General features: G+C 41.3%; 1 protein-coding gene across 1 annotated transcript; it reads right to left on the bottom strand.

Annotated features, from left to right (window-relative positions):
* Positions 1-247: 247 nt before the first annotated feature.
* cyp1b1 (cytochrome P450, family 1, subfamily B, polypeptide 1) lies at positions 248-3,649 on the bottom strand (the record flags this gene model as incomplete). The annotated part of the gene is made up of 2 exons (XM_084458773.1): positions 248-851; positions 2,649-3,649. The coding sequence occupies 2 exons, from the start codon at positions 3,647-3,649 to the stop codon at positions 248-250; spliced, it is 1,605 nt and encodes a 534-aa protein (XP_084314899.1).
* Positions 3,650-15,917: the final 12,268 nt, after the last annotated feature.

Genomic DNA, 15,917 nt, shown 5'->3' with positions numbered 1-15,917 from the left:
CATTGACCATCGCCTACTTTGCAGTGTCTGCCCAGTCTAGTCTGGTCGGGCTGTTGGCTCAGTCTAGTTTGGTCGGGCTGTTGGCTCAGTCTAGTCTGGTCGGGCTGTTGGCTCAGTCTAGTCTGGTTGGGCTGTTGGCTCAGTCTAGTCTGGTCGGGCTGTTGGCTCAGTCTAGTCTGGTCGGGCTGTTGGCTCAGTCTAGTCTGGTCGGGCTGTTGGCTCAGTCTAGTCTGGTTGGGCTGTTGGCTCAGTCTAGTCTGGTCGGGCTGTTGTCCTTGCCACCCTCTGACTGTCTGCTGACCTCGTCCAGCAGGTACATGCTGTCGCGTAGTGTCACTGCCACAGAGTAGGCGTTGGGCTTCAGGGTCAAGCCGTATATGCCGTCCATGTTGACCGGCTCGTCTGGGTCCGCGCTGAAGTGGCACTGGTGGGCCAGCAGCGACGTGAAGAGGAACAGCTGCATCTTGGACAGATCCTCGCCGATGCACCGCCTCATCCCCTGAGAGAAGATGAGCACATGGCCGGTCAGGTCCTTGTTCAGTGCCCCATCCTGGTCCAGGAAGCGCTGGGGATCAAACTTCTCCGGGACGGCCCATGTGTCAGGATCATGGTTGATGGACCACTGGTTGATGAAGACCACCGTGTTCCTGGGGATGGCGTAGCCCATGATGGAGGTGTCTGTGGTGGTGCTGTGAGGGATGGTCAGGGGGACAAAACTGGTGAAACGCATCATCTCGTAGATAAAGGCCATGACATATGGCAGGTGTGGCCGGTCCTCGATGGTGGGAAGACGACTACGTACCACCACCTTGTCCACTTCCTCCTGGAGACGCAGCTGCATTTCAGGAAATCTACAAAGTCAGAGCCAAAGGTCATAAAAATGATGAGTGCATATAGAGAGATAATTTACTGATAACCTACTTAAGCAGCTGTAACCCTGATCATAAGTTAAACGTAAAGAATGATTTTCTTCTTAGTGGAGAGAAATGTTTTATAGTGGGTTGGAGCTTGCATATATTTCAGTGCACACTTGTAAGTAGGCCTGGTTACAACTAATTTAGCATTTGAGGGAGTAAAAAATCAAAGACCGTAGCCTATACGATGCAGAAAAGAAATTGAGCAATTCTGTCCACTTGCAATGAGTCATTACATTATTTGGCAGGGCTGGAGCGGTTCAAATTACACTTTTCCCCTGGCATTTGATATTACTGTTCCCTGCAGTTATGCCACCAATATACATGCCTGTGTCTAGTGGCGTGTTGTTCGTGAACAACTCGGATATTTTGGGTGAATAATGAGTCGTCTCAGAGAGTGATTCGTTCATTTTCTGACTCCACTCACAGCAAGTCAGCCAAGATTACTTCAATCGAGTCTTTCATTCATTGTTCACATGACAGCTGCAGCAGGGAAGTACCCTATGGGAAACTATTTGTTCATTTGTCAGGTGACAGCTCTTTCGTTCCTTTTTCACACATGAGAGCTGCAGGTCATTAGTTCACAAAGCCAGGGCCAGCGTCTCCTATAGGTGAAGTAGGCAAATGCCTAGGGCCCCTGGCCTCACAAAACCTTTTTTCTCTCTCTATAAAATTTTGATAATTATCATAAAACCCAGATTTCGGGGAGTCCCCAACCAGCAGATTGATCTGATTGCCTGAGGCACAACCAAATGTGATACTCAAGGGTATCATTGCTGCTGATGATAGCCTAACATTACATGATGAGGGGATGATGGTGCCTCAGTCTTTATTGCTTGATGGTGGGGAGGGATTATTTCAAAAGGGGGCCTCCACAGAATGTTTTGCCTATAGGACCTCCAAAAGTCTAGAGCCGGCCAAATCCATCTTTGAGTTGTTCATTTGTGAACGACTCAAAGACTTGTAGATAGATTCATTCAAAGAGCCCTCATGTGGCAAATGACGACTCATAGATAAATATAGATTTGTTCGCAAGTGAATAATTTCCCATCTGCTGCGCTGCTGTAGCCGTCACGTGAACAATGAATGAAAGATTCGATTCTTCTACATCCATGGACTCGCCGTGAGTCGAGTCGGAAAATAAATGAATCACTCTTTGAGATCACTCGTTACTCTCAAGTCACCCACAAGATGAATGGTTCTCACCTCACTATGCCTACCACATGCGTGCTGTTATGTAAGAACGTCATTTGAAGTGCCAAAGAAAAATACAAAAAACGAAACAAACAATAACATAATGCGTGTAGGCCTAAGTGCCTCAAATGTAGGCTATGTGTATGTGCAAAGTTGCAAACCCATCGGCGAGGACGGTGATAAAGTGTTTTTTTCTGATTTATCTCAGTGACAAAAACAGAGATCGTGGAAGTAAGACAGATATATAAATAGGGCCTAAATAAATAAATAATGGGAAGAGGGATACAGGTTCCTGATTATATGATTATAACCCCGCCGTCTTGATGTTCCACTAAGGCTCTAATCCTGAATGTTGAATATTAATATATATATAGGCTAATAGCCTACTTTTACCGCCAATTAAAGTAAAGTTACACTAGCTGTGCCTACCTTAAAAGAACAGTTAGGCTTATGATCTCAGACGACTTATAATGACTACGGGCTTAATATTTCTCAGTCAATATTATTAAACCCTACAGTAGCCTATCCGCGACAACCTACCTCACGAGAATTAGGATGATCCACTGAAGTGCCGTTGACAGGGTGTCTTGGCTCGCCCCAAAGATATCAGTCATAGTGGATGGCACGTAGTCCTTTCGAGGTGGGCCCTCTTCCGAGTTACCTGTGATACGGTCCAGTGCCACGATGAAAGCATCTGTCATGTCCCTAATTGCGCTTAATTGAATTGTCTTTCGGTGCTCGACTACCTTCACCGTGATGAAAGTGGTGAGTTCCCGGTTGATATCCTTGAAATTTTCAAATATGGTTTTGATTGGATTGGGGAAATATTGGAGCCATGGCATCACGTCCACTATGCTTCCAGCCCCCACTGCCCGAACGAACTGGTCATTCCGTCCAATAACCTGCTGGAACTCGGCGTCGTCGTATGAGTATCTCTTTCCAAAGCACACTGCGCTCATTGTGTTGGCCGTTGATACCACTAGATATGTCATTGGTTGAAAATATTTGTGCTCTTTAGTTTTTCTTAAGAACAGTTGCAGCAGCTCCCTGACTTCACAGACGAGGTGGTTTTCGATTGCTTTTTTTGTGTTTATATTCCCGGTGGAGAACGCCCTCAGAGTGGACTGAGCAACTTTTCGATGAACTTTCCACCATTCGTTGAAACGGCCAAAAGCAATACTGTCGCCATTGGAAACGTACTGAAAGGAGGTAAAGTCAGGTCTGCCGGCGAAATCAGCTCCCCTTTTTAAGAGCGCCAGTCTGATAGCATCGCCATTCAGCACCACCACGTTTCGACAGCCGAGTTTGATTTGAAATACATTACCGTATTTCCGTGACATGCGCGAGAAATAGAGATGAGGCATTTTGCCCACCTGTGCAGCATTCCCGATGACCGGCCAGGGGAACGGTCCGGGCGGCCGGTGTACGTCCCAGAACTGCCAGGTCCAGCTCCACAGGTTCACGGCAATCAGTAGAGTCACAGACGCCACTAGCATAGCCTGCAGTGATGCCCCGCTGACCACCTCCAATACAACTCGCATATTCATGATGGAGCGAGTACGGTGAATAAGATATGGCAGAAATATTCGCGATTGTGTAAAACACAATTTATAGCCTACAAACAATTGTTAAATAATAATAATAATAAAATAGCCTACTACAATTACTAGGCTACTGCGATTTCTTTACACAATTACTCAAATGTGTAAAACGTGTTGGGCACATAAAATAAGTAGACTGCATGCGGCACCATATTCAGCACCAATTAGGCTATATGCAAGCAGGCTACATAGGGTTGCTTTTTTCTGGATATCGATTATTTCACTTTTTAGAATAAACTCCTCCATCGATTGATTTGATTAGCCTACATTTTGATAGAGGTGAGTCTGGTGAGATATCCGAATGACCCATCTTTATAACGGATAATGGAGAAAAAAAATCCAGCATTCTAAGTTTCAGAAGTAGTCTAATCCAATATATCGCCAATATCTTCTAACAAGATCCAGGGCCTCCACTCACTCCCCGCGTACAGGCTATCCAAACTGTGCAGCCCCGAGTCCAATTATTTATTACGAACAGAAGAGCGTCAAATAGCGTCATGGCCAGTCAGCGTCCGTGGTTTGTTGTGGGTGAGTAGGTTGCAATGGGTGTCTATCCTTTCTCTCTCTCTCTCTCTCTCTCTCTCTCTCTCTCTCTCTCTCTCTCCCACTAGTCTCAGCCAGCTGTAATCTATCCTACACGCAGCTGCGCAAAACTGTTCTCGGTGGAGTTTTTTTTTTTTTGTGCCTCGCTTCCCTCCTTGCATCATTAGCAGCAGCACAGCATCATACCAGTTATTATACACAGTTCTAGGCTACTATATTATGCATACTAATACTAATGCCAATGATAATAATAATAATAATATAATCATCATCTTTATGATGTTGCTGTTGTTGTTATCAAATGATTATGATCAGATTACGGAGTCACTATTCAGATTAAAGTCACTATTTTATAGATATAGGCCACCACTATTTATTGTTTTACCTTATGAGGAAATACATTATTTCATTGATTTATTTATATTCAACCTTTCTTTAACCAGGTTTAGTCTCATTGAGGTTAAAATCTCTTTTGAAAGATAGACCAGGCCAACAAAGAAGCACAAAAGTTACAGACACACATATAACATATTGCATTAATATAGCCCAGATTAGGCATCTAACGATTAAAGATTAAAAAAGAAAAGACACACCAAGTTACACATTGAAGGCAGACAATATTATTTCTATAGCAATGTCACTTGGGTCAAAACATTTACAGACCTGCATTTCATTTTCCTCCATGATTTTTACCCTACAGCTTTTAAAACGTTTAGTGAGACAAGCTCAGCAGGACACTGCTTTGAGAACGTAGCAGATAAACAGAATTGTCCTGCTGGGCAATGAAAGAGCATGAAGGCTATGATAGGAACTGTCTCCGTATGGCCTTACCTGTGGCAATGATTCAGCCTGCCCATAGTTATGGAGGGCCATCCTACTCTCAATACAATGTTTGAAGTTTTTGAGGTAACCTGTTTGAGATGATCATCGGGATAAGGGGAATCTCGCAATGGGTGATTATAAACAATAGCCTACTTTTTGTTGTTAAGATAGGCCCCGAGATTTTATGCTTTTATACGCAGTAGCCTATGTGTAGGCCTTTAAACAATTATTTAATCTAAAAGCCTATATAGGGATACTGAAATATTTCTGAAATATACTGAGGAAAATAAGGAGCGTAGCTAGCAGCATGTTTCAGTAGGCTATTTTGTATTATTCATTAAAAAAAAAGCTTGCAGTACTTGCATTGTGCAGATATGACACGGTAGCAGATTATTGAGCTCTCAGTTTGAATGTCATGCAATGACTTACATCATTTGAATGATGGTGAATGACAATTAATAACAATATTAGGCACCATGCATCTGACCCGAGAACCTTCAACGTGTTGGGGTTTTTTGCTTAGTAAATAATACATTTTAGTCTATCTTGTCTGACTTTTGTAAGAGTGTTCAATGAAAATCTTGAATGCAGGTCAAATGTTGAACAATAAACGTTATTTCTTAATTTCACATAACTTTCTTTAACATGGCATCAATAAATGAACCTGCTCACATTAGGCTTTATTAAAGCTTATTGTTGTTTTTGTATTTAATCGTATTATAAAACTATAATAATAATACTAATAATAATACTAATAATATCCATAATAATAATCATCATTACAATAACAATAACAATAATAACATGCATAATAACAATAATAGGCCTACATAATAATAATAATAATAATAATAATATACTTATTATTGTTGTTGGTGGTGGTGGTATTATTATGATTATTATCATGATTATCACGATTATTATTATTATTATTATTATTATTATATGCATGTTGTTGATGTTATTGTAATTGTGGCTACTATCCATTCCTGTTATGAAACGAAATGAAGTGCCTGCCTGGTCTAGTCTCAATTATAATAGGCCTATAACATAGTCAACATTGGATGCATTTCTGCAAGAATATTGCCGAATATAACTTTCTTTTCTTTTTTAGGATGAGATATCCGTTTAGGATAAGATGTAAACTTTAAAGCAGTCCTGCACTTCTGTTTCATGCCAGGAGACAATGCCTTAACTAATGTTATTTTTTTCAAATTTCCAAATTTCTCTGATTGATATTGGTTACATTGCACTTCGCCTACTGTATGCAGATGATTAGGCCTAGGTGTACCAGACCTAGGCTATACTTTTCCAGAGTCACTTTCACTGAATCCTGCATGAGGTGAGGCACACACTATTGTTTAAATCACATGTATATGAGCACGGTTTTAGATATCACCGAGCACAGCTGGGTTTCAATGAAGGTCCAAGACCTCCTACCGTTTCATCCTTATCACTAGCTTGTTATTTTTAACACCAGCAGCGTTATTACCCAAGAATGCACTCGGTATGGGACCATGACTTTAGTTAGGACTCGTTGATTGCTTCAGTACCACGGACAGCGCATCGCAGACAACCTCCAGGGTTTATTTAGGCCTAAAGTGCGTGGATTTAATTATATATATATTTGCCGAAGGCTATTTAAAGCCACAAAGAATTGATAGCCTATATTTTTACATACCTTTTGAAGCCTTCCTGAATTGTCTTTTTATTGTAAATCAGATTGATGAACGATCGACTGTGCCGGATTGGGCTCATGTTTTTACTCCAAACTATTGTTAATTTCATTATTGACTTAAAATAACCTTCATGGTTTATCATTATAATGTAAATGGATGATACGATCAACTGAATAATAATTAAATAATTTAACTATTTATTCAAGAATAATCAAATAATTCGTTCCATCTGTTGATTTAACGATGTCTGTCCACAAGCACAATACACAAATAATATATTTTTTTCCTTTTCATACATCTTTCATTTTACTGTGGCAGTTATAATTGTATGAAGACAAATGATGTATTATGACAATTGGTATGTTTTCATTAAAAACAATATTAGTAGCCTAAGTGCGTTTATTTATAACAGTGTGGGCCAATCATAGCCTACTTTTGTATCCATGTCATTATAGCTGGTTATCAATGATAATATAATTAATTAGTAAAATAATTTAAAAACATTACTATACCCAGTCCTTATACAAGTAACCTTAAAGCAATACATCAAGATATTTGAACCTTTACAAACATGTCTGGTGCTAATTATCCAATTAGATTTACTGAAAGTAAGCTGAATCGTCCAAACAGTCTACTCAGAAAGATAATACATTGACATTTACGCAACATTCAGTCGAAGTGCGCATGCCAACGTTGTGCTTAAACAACACAGTAGTAGCTAACTATTCCGGTGTCTATGGACATCATGCGTTTTTTAGCTCAATGATATCATGACGGAGGTGAGAAAACCGAAGCGAAACATCACAGAGGAAGACAGAAAAATAAAAAGACAATCTGATAACTTTAAGACAGTACGACAGTGCACTTACTCGCAGAGCCTGTGGGAGTGCAGTTCCGAGAAAAAAATAGAAAAACGCTTTGTATTCCTTTAATGTAAGTGTTACCAAGTTTATTAAGTAGCCTATAATGTCTATTTAGACTTAGGCTGTTGCTTTCAGAGCAAGATTTGAGTAGTGCATGTAAATTCAATAGGTTTCAAGTAAGATTCCCATCAGAAATGTGTTTTCCATCAAGAAATCCAATTCTAAAGGGCAAATTACTCTCAGAGATCTCGTTTATTAAAAATACTTGGCCTTTTCCGAATAGTGAGTCATCAAGAATAGTGAATACCTTCTGAATAATGGTCTTCCAACAGTGAACACCTACTGAATAATTATCTTCCCACAGGGTCTTCCAGCAGTTCCTTGTCCCGTGGAATTCCTCCTGAATGGCTGATCATGGAAGCTTGGAGTGTTCCTGTGGTAACAAGACCAAAGAGGACGAGAGGAAATGGATCAACACTGTCACAGACAAGACCCACTCTCAGCCTCAGGGATTTGTCCACAATACTATAATATAATATAATATTTGACCCCAACATTATCCCTTGTTCATGTAAGTGGGGCGTTGGGGTGGAGGGGTATTTGGGCTTTTCGTTCACAGGCAGGGTCAGGAATGGCTACTCAACTACATTCAGTATAAAATGTTCCTTTATGCAATTGAAATAATAAGCTATTTAATGTCATTTGTGGAGGTAATGCTAACTTCAGAAGCAGAACAAAGACTCAGAAGCAGAACTACTTTATCCAGGATGTGTGTGTATGTGTGTGTGTGTGTGTTGAACCATGAAGGGCTCTGTTTGTGTGTGTGTGTGTTGAGCCATGACAGTGTCCTGTGTGTTGTGTGTGTGTGTGTGTGTGTTGAACCTTAAGGGCTCTGTTTGTGTGTGTGTGTGTGTTGAACCTTGACAGAGGTCATGTGTGTATGTGTGTGTGTGTGTGTGTGTGTGTGTGTGTGTGTGTGAGTGTGTGAGTGTGTGTGTGTCTGTCTGTTCAGTCAAAGGTCAAACTAGCGATCCTGAACATCCCTGGTCATGAGAAAGAGCTCAAGCTGTACAGTAATGCCATGGGACCATTAGTCATATGACATGCATGTCTAGAACATGCTGCAAACACCCAAGACACATATTACTAAATACATATTCCACTTTACAACATTTGTCTACTAACAAAGTCCCTTAATTGCTCTACAGTCCAAATTTGAATGTGTGCTGTGCAATATAAATGTTGGCCTATGTCATTTGTCACATTTCAATCCTACATAGACTTTCATCACTAGATACAAATATTTCCAAGAAACTGAAATGCTCAGTTGAGATCTTTCGTGATTTTGTGACATCAAATCAATTAAAATCACGTTTATTTATATAGCACCTTATCAATACAAATGAATGCAACTCATGTTGCTTCACAGTTTAAACATAAAAACAGATCACAAATGAACAAACTCAGTATCCATACACACACATGCACACGCAGACACACACACAACACACACACACTAACAATACACACATTAATAACAATACACACATTTACAACAATACATAGCCTACATTAACAGCAATACACACATCACACATAACAGTAACAATAAAGTTAATAAGAATAAAATGGGAGGAACATATATACCCAAATGCATATGAAAAAAGCAAGGTTTTCAGTCTGAAGGCTCTTTTTCGACAACCTGGACCTTATTTACGGCATATTATAAGATGTTTGACTCACAAGATAACTTTGGTGTAATTCGGAGGCCTGTAGAAGAAATTTAAAATCCAGCGCAAGCCAAGTATATCCATGTAATGGTGGCGGACGGGGCACCGAGAATGCAGCTTATAAAAAATGTGTTTTCTGCCGCGAAACGGTTGTTTTCATCAATCTATTTTTATGAATCGCTAGTTGTGCTTCCATAGAGCGAGGGCTTGTTGTGGTTTTCACATGCCTCTGTAATATGATCTTTAGAAACGTCTTTAGAAATGAAATACAGCTTCTCCACTTGCTCCAGCACGCATGCGCACAGCGCGCAGACTGGCTATTCTCCGTCTGTAGGCTACACTCGCGGCTCACATTCTCTACGCTACGATCGGCTTGTTGGTGCCTGGAATATTGTGTGCAATATGGCTGAATATTTATCAGATTTTGAGGATATAGAAGATGACTTAGAATATGATGGAAGCCAATCATAGCATAGAGAATGAAGATTGTCCTGATCTTGTAAGTACGATCTGAACCATTGTAGTGCTGTATCGGATAAGCCTACCCAGTTTTCTAATCTATCCAAGAGTATTTCGTGGTCGATTGTATCACTAAGGTCCAGCAGGACAGGGACAGAAATCTTGCCAGCATCTGTGTTTAGATGGATGTCGTTTAAGACTTTGATGAGGGCACTCTGAGCTTCTTGTCTTTGAAATCGAGAGTTTAACATGTTTTTGAATGATTTTTCACGGTGCCCACCCACATCCATTGTATGACCTAAACAGTAGTAGAGCAACTATCAACTTTCTCAAAAGTGCTAGTTTTGTCAACTTTTTGATCTGAACCATTGTATATGATCATAAGTAACCTTAAAACAGGGCTAAACATGATTTTCCCCTTTACTACTCCTTTAATAAATGTAGAACAATTTGAAATATTTAGGAAGAGATTGAGCTCAAAGACAATACATGAATGGTGTGACATGGCAACGTTGATGGCTTTCGTAAATGATGCTTCTAAACCTCTTGATCTTGAGTGTGGTCGTGGACATGGGTAGGCCCAGACACATGTTGGCACAGGCCGAAGCTGTCCATAAGGTTCAGAAGACCTTTTGTAAGTTCATCATTCTCAACGTCTATGTGTTAGAGACAAATGGTCATAGTTCATGGAGATAATGGACAGCAGTTCAGCGAATTCCTCAAGGAAGGCTGCAGAATATTTTGGGGGTCTATACATGACAAGAAGTAATACATTCGGAGTGCTTTGTAATACAGCAGCAAGGTATTCAAATGAAGAAAATATACCGAAGTCAACCTTTTTACATTCCAGACTGTCAGAGAAAAGTATGGCAACTCCACCACCTTTTTTATTTTCTCTGGTGTATCAATGAATTTAAAATTAGGGGGAGCAGATTCTAACAAAACGACTGCACTATTGTTTGCATTTAGCCAGGTCTCTGTGAGAAGGAGTAGGCCCATCCTGTACCGAGTAATATCTGTTAGATTGGGACAACCTAGTTGTACTGTGTGCAGTAGAGCTCCCTTGTTCCCATAGACTAAATGTGCCTTCTGAGACAAACAGCTCAATTGTTCAGATCACATGTTAAGGTGTGTTTGTGTTTGTGTTTGTGTGTGTGTGTGTGTGTGTGTGTGTGTGCGCATGTGTGTGAGTGTGTGTGCATGCGTGTGTCTGCTTGTGTCTAGGTGATTATTGACCAGAAGAGAGCAAGTCCTCAAGTAAAAGTCTGTTGTTGTGACTCTTTCCAGCTTATGTTCTACAGCAGACTAGTCTGCCATCTGTAGATCAGTGTGACAGAGTTAAGTACTACAATATAAACGACATGATCAGTAAATCAACTTAGTAAGGGCTTTATTTTGATTTATGTGAGTAATTAGTGGAAGTGTGCATGCACCTTCGGAATAGAGGAGTGTGCCAGCTGCTCTTAGTTGGCTTATCTTCGTCTCCAGATCGATGCTGAGTATGTGTGGAGGAAAAGATGAACCGTGGGGATGGCCTGGGGCTATTTGAAATGTACCGAGCAGTCACGCAAATGCACTCCATCAAGGAGGTAACTTCTGAGGGGGAACGCCACTGACAACTTCACCAACACACAGCTTTGTGTGTAGCTGTTAAGGGCTTGTGGAATAGCACTGCTCATCGGCCTATATCAGACAGCCGCCATATTGTCCAGGTCTGATGTACTGTAATGCGACGGGAGAATACGGAATTCCATTACTGCAGTGTCTCTCTCTCTCTCTCATACACACACACACACACACATATAAAATAATATATGTCTGTATGGCCATGTCTTGTTAATTGCTTCCCATTAGAGATGAAGCAACCTGCTACAGTTGGGTTGTCTGTCTGTCTGTCTGTCTGTCTGTCTGTCTGTCTGTCTGTCTGTCTGTCTGTCTGTCTGTCTGTCTGTCTGTCTGTCTGTCTGTCTGTCTGTCTGTCTGTCTGTCTGTCTGTCTGTCTGACCACCAGGAGAGTGAGGCATCCAGCCTAGAGATGTGGGTTGAGCACCGGCCCCTCCCCCCCTCACACACACACACACACCCCTCCTCCCTCATTACAGCTGAATGACCTCTGTGACTGCAAATGTCAAACTGTCACAACAACCCCCCCCCCCACCCCCCCCCCCCCCCACACACACACACACACTCATCCCCACTTCCCAGAACTCCACAAATCCTGTGTTTTTACTGATGCCGGAAAAAAAATGGTAAAAGTTGATGAAAAGAGAGCGGCGCTAATGAGTGTCTGAAGTCTCCTAATGACCTTGCAGAGTAACCGAGTGCTGACTGAGGTACCTCTCTCTGCCTGGTCGTTTTTTGTCTGGCCAACTGCTACTGAGGCCCTCGCCAAAGCGTAGCCATCAGCCCGTGAAGGCGTCTCCCTCCTTCCTAAAAAGCATTTTCCCCCTGAATTTTTTTTTTTTTTTACCGGGGGAGAAACCTTTGTCACAAGTCTTTGGGGGCCAGCTGGATTATTGCTACTTTAGGAAGAATAGGAGCCCGGTCACATCGGACATGTTCAACCGCATGAGTGCGCTTTCCAGATCACCCCAGCTAAAATAGACGCTTCCTCGCTTCCCTTTTTTTTTTGCAGTTGTCATCAGTCATTGTTTGTATGGTCCTAATTGAAGAGTCTGACCTATGTACAAAGATGGATGAGTGAGAGGGAAAAAGGCTACTAATGAGGACAGAGTTATTTTGTTTGGGGTAATTCCTGTGTGACCTGACTGGGACTGCTATAAGTTATGTGAACATAAATATTCAGGTCAAGTTTGAACATGTCTGTGCGACAGCTTCCTAAAATGCTGTCCTGGTCGCAGACACAAAACTAGTGTATTTTGTTTCTATTTTAGTACTTCAAGACCAAGGCTTGACTCTTAATAGCAGAATTAAAGAGGGAAAATAATGAATGGCACAAAATGTATACAAAATAATCAACATGGAACTGTCTGTTTCTTTTACAAATGGTAGCTTACTCCAGTAAATACCCCCCAAAAAATCTATCTTAGTTTTGGCTTTTTAGAGATAGGCTACTTGCCAGATCTGCTCTACATGATTGCAGCCATTTTCTCTGTGAAAAGCTAACCCCCCCCCCCCCCCCAGGGCCATCTTTAGTGTTTTTACAAGCAGGTGATGATGATGGACAGTCACGCACGATGGACCACGGCCTGTGGAGGTGTGTCTTACTCTGGTGGTCTGCAAGCTTCCCTTCATACTGTAGCAAAGTCTAGGGAGACCCAGCGGTGAGGATGTGATGATGGCCAAGGTTATTAAGATACCGTATAACACTAGTGAGACAGGCGAGGACTGCTGCACGGACAGCATGTCCTCCAACACCTACAGTAAACCTGCCTTCTCTTTGACTAGTGCAAAGTGCCCGTTCAAAATGCACTTGCCATGACATAATTGTGTCCCCTCTTCCATTATAGTTTGATGCCCGTGGTTGCTCTGCACATTACTACTGTATGCATGCCCGTCAGGACAGATCGACTGAATCAGGTCTGTTTTCCTCTTCTGTACCTTAACGTCCTGATATATGGAGGGAAAGTGAAAACATGCGCCCCTAGCGGATTTGTTCCTATCCTATTTTCGAATAATTACTACGAAGCCATTTCGGTGAAGTTATCAAGACAAAAAATTGTGAGGGTCTTTACAGTAATAACCTACTCACTGTGAGAATTTAAAACAGTATTTCGCCTTCTTTCAAATTTTTTAAATTGCTCCATTCGTTTCATAAATGGACTACGAAGCGAAAAATTCTGTGCTTTGCGCCAGATTGCTCCCATCAGTATGAGACGAATGGTTTTATATGAAAAAAACAGGCTGGTCAAGCTGGTCAACCTCAGCATGGTCTTAGCTGGTCAGTATGGTCTGATCAAGGTGGTCTTAGCTGGTTAGGATGGTATTAGCTGGTCAGGCTGGTCTTAGCTGGTCTGATCCGCAGGTGCGCCTGACTATTCTTTTAATTCAAACCTTTATTTATTCTTGAAAAGACAATTAAGGTTTCCCTCATTTACAATGTCGCAGAGACTATTATTCTTACTGGTCCGTAACCTTAACCCCTAACCGTAATAGGCTCACTTATGATGCTAACTCACCGGTCCTTCATGCTAGCCCTGATGACACCTAACAGCTCCCCCTACGGAAAAAATATTTGCGTCCCTTACCATGCTGGTCTGTGGAAAAGCCCCATAGCTGTAGTTAGCTAGCTGGTAGCATTCTGAACCCGCACACAAGCGACACATGTGTGGTTGTGGAGGGATACAGGCAGACAGACACACAGACAACATTTCTATCATTATAGTATGATAAAAATTACAGTAATGAAGATGTTTACTGTACACAAGACAATACATTATTCAAATCAATGCACTCCCTAGGAACTAATGGCCCTTGAATGATTTCATATCCATAACCATGAATGAATGTCTCAAGTAAGCATTTCATTGTAGGCTACATGTATCTTGTACATAATGAAAAATAAACAATCTTGAATCCTTGAAATATCACCGTTTCTCATTGTATTGTCTTTTTTTCCCACAAAAGGCGGCAGACAGGCTGTACTTTCACAAGTGAGTGGGTTTTTAGGCATTGGCAGTGACCTGGAGCTGGCCAGACAGACAGTTTAGAGAAGCAGTAGGCTGTGACTTATTTTGCCAGTCATGTGAAAACTAATATGCATAAAAATGTGCTGCCACACAAATGCAGGATGATCTGTGTCTCTGGTGATATAGTATCATGGGCTTCTTATCTGGGAAAATATGAGAACATGAGGGCACTTTTTTAGATTCTGTGGAACTCTTTAGTGCTCTTTTGGGATGGAACTGCTGGTTTGTGTTCTATACCGGAACCGGAATACCTGACTGAGGACCTTCATTTGTGGTTTTGCACCACATTCATTGGATTCCAAGATGTGTTGAAGTTTGCTCTCTGAAATCGGATTCTTATTGCTGAGTCATTATTTTGATGACTTTGGATGACTTTTACAGTAATTAATTGTTAATGTCCACAGAAACAAATTTCCCTCTTAGCTACCGAGAAGTGATGTGCAAAGGATTACATTCCCCAACTATCAAAATCATCTTTTTATCATGATGACTCACTTCTTTTGGGGGTATTATAGTACTCTGTGCCTGGAGCCTTGCGTGACTTCGGAGTGTAAAGCATTCCACCTACAGTGGAAGAGTTCCCCGCTGACAGCCTCCATTCGTCACTGCGTGTTCTAAGTGTATTGTTTCATCAAGGGATTGGTATTTCCTTTGAGCTGCTATTATCTGCTGATACGGTATTTGCGTCTATCAGATAGTGTCTTGGGGAGGTGGATTTGGCCAGGCTTAGTGGTCGACATTGTGCTTAGTCTTGAAGCTATTGTTGAGGTTTAGCTCAATTGGGAGGGGTCATATACAAGAGATGAAATAGCCATCAATGTACAGTACACACATGTAGTGTATTGTACTGTATATTCATGCTATAATAACATACATAAGTACATAATCATGTTCATGGACACAACATGAATGTTCCCCATCAGAACATTAGTCTTCTAACAAGCGCTTTGGAAGATAACTGGAGCTTATTCCCAATCCCTCTGGATTTGGGGTAAGGATTACATACCCATAAAAGAGGCGTAGGCCCAGATTTAAGTGTTGAAATCTTGGAATGATTTTTTTTTTAACAAGGTGGTCTGAAGTCATAGCATCTATAAACGTAGTTTCTCTGAACAAAGCCTGAGAGATGCCTGGGGTCATCCACATGGAGGCTGTTTGTTCAGAACACCTGGGCTGCTCTTCCACTGACATCTCCACCATGTAGCTCCCGATCTAAGTTCAACTTTTGGTACATGTATGTGTACATGAAAATGTTTGTTCTGTGGACATCAATCTATCTTAAAATTCTCAATGGGCTGGATTAATGGTCAAAGCTGGTGAAAAACATTCTTACTGGTACATTGAAGTGAGGTACAGTATGAAGTTACATCTTCAGGATTTTTAAGACTGCCCTTGCAATTAACATCAGGTCAGGCTCGGCCGCACACATGGCATTTGTAAGATCTGCAAAATTTCAACACTAT

Source organism: Borostomias antarcticus (genome assembly GCF_949987555.1).
Source record: "Borostomias antarcticus genome assembly, chromosome: 25".
NCBI classification, from domain to species: Eukaryota; Metazoa; Chordata; class Actinopteri; order Stomiiformes; family Stomiidae; genus Borostomias; species Borostomias antarcticus.
This window is presented reverse-complemented; position numbering and strand designations above follow the sequence as displayed.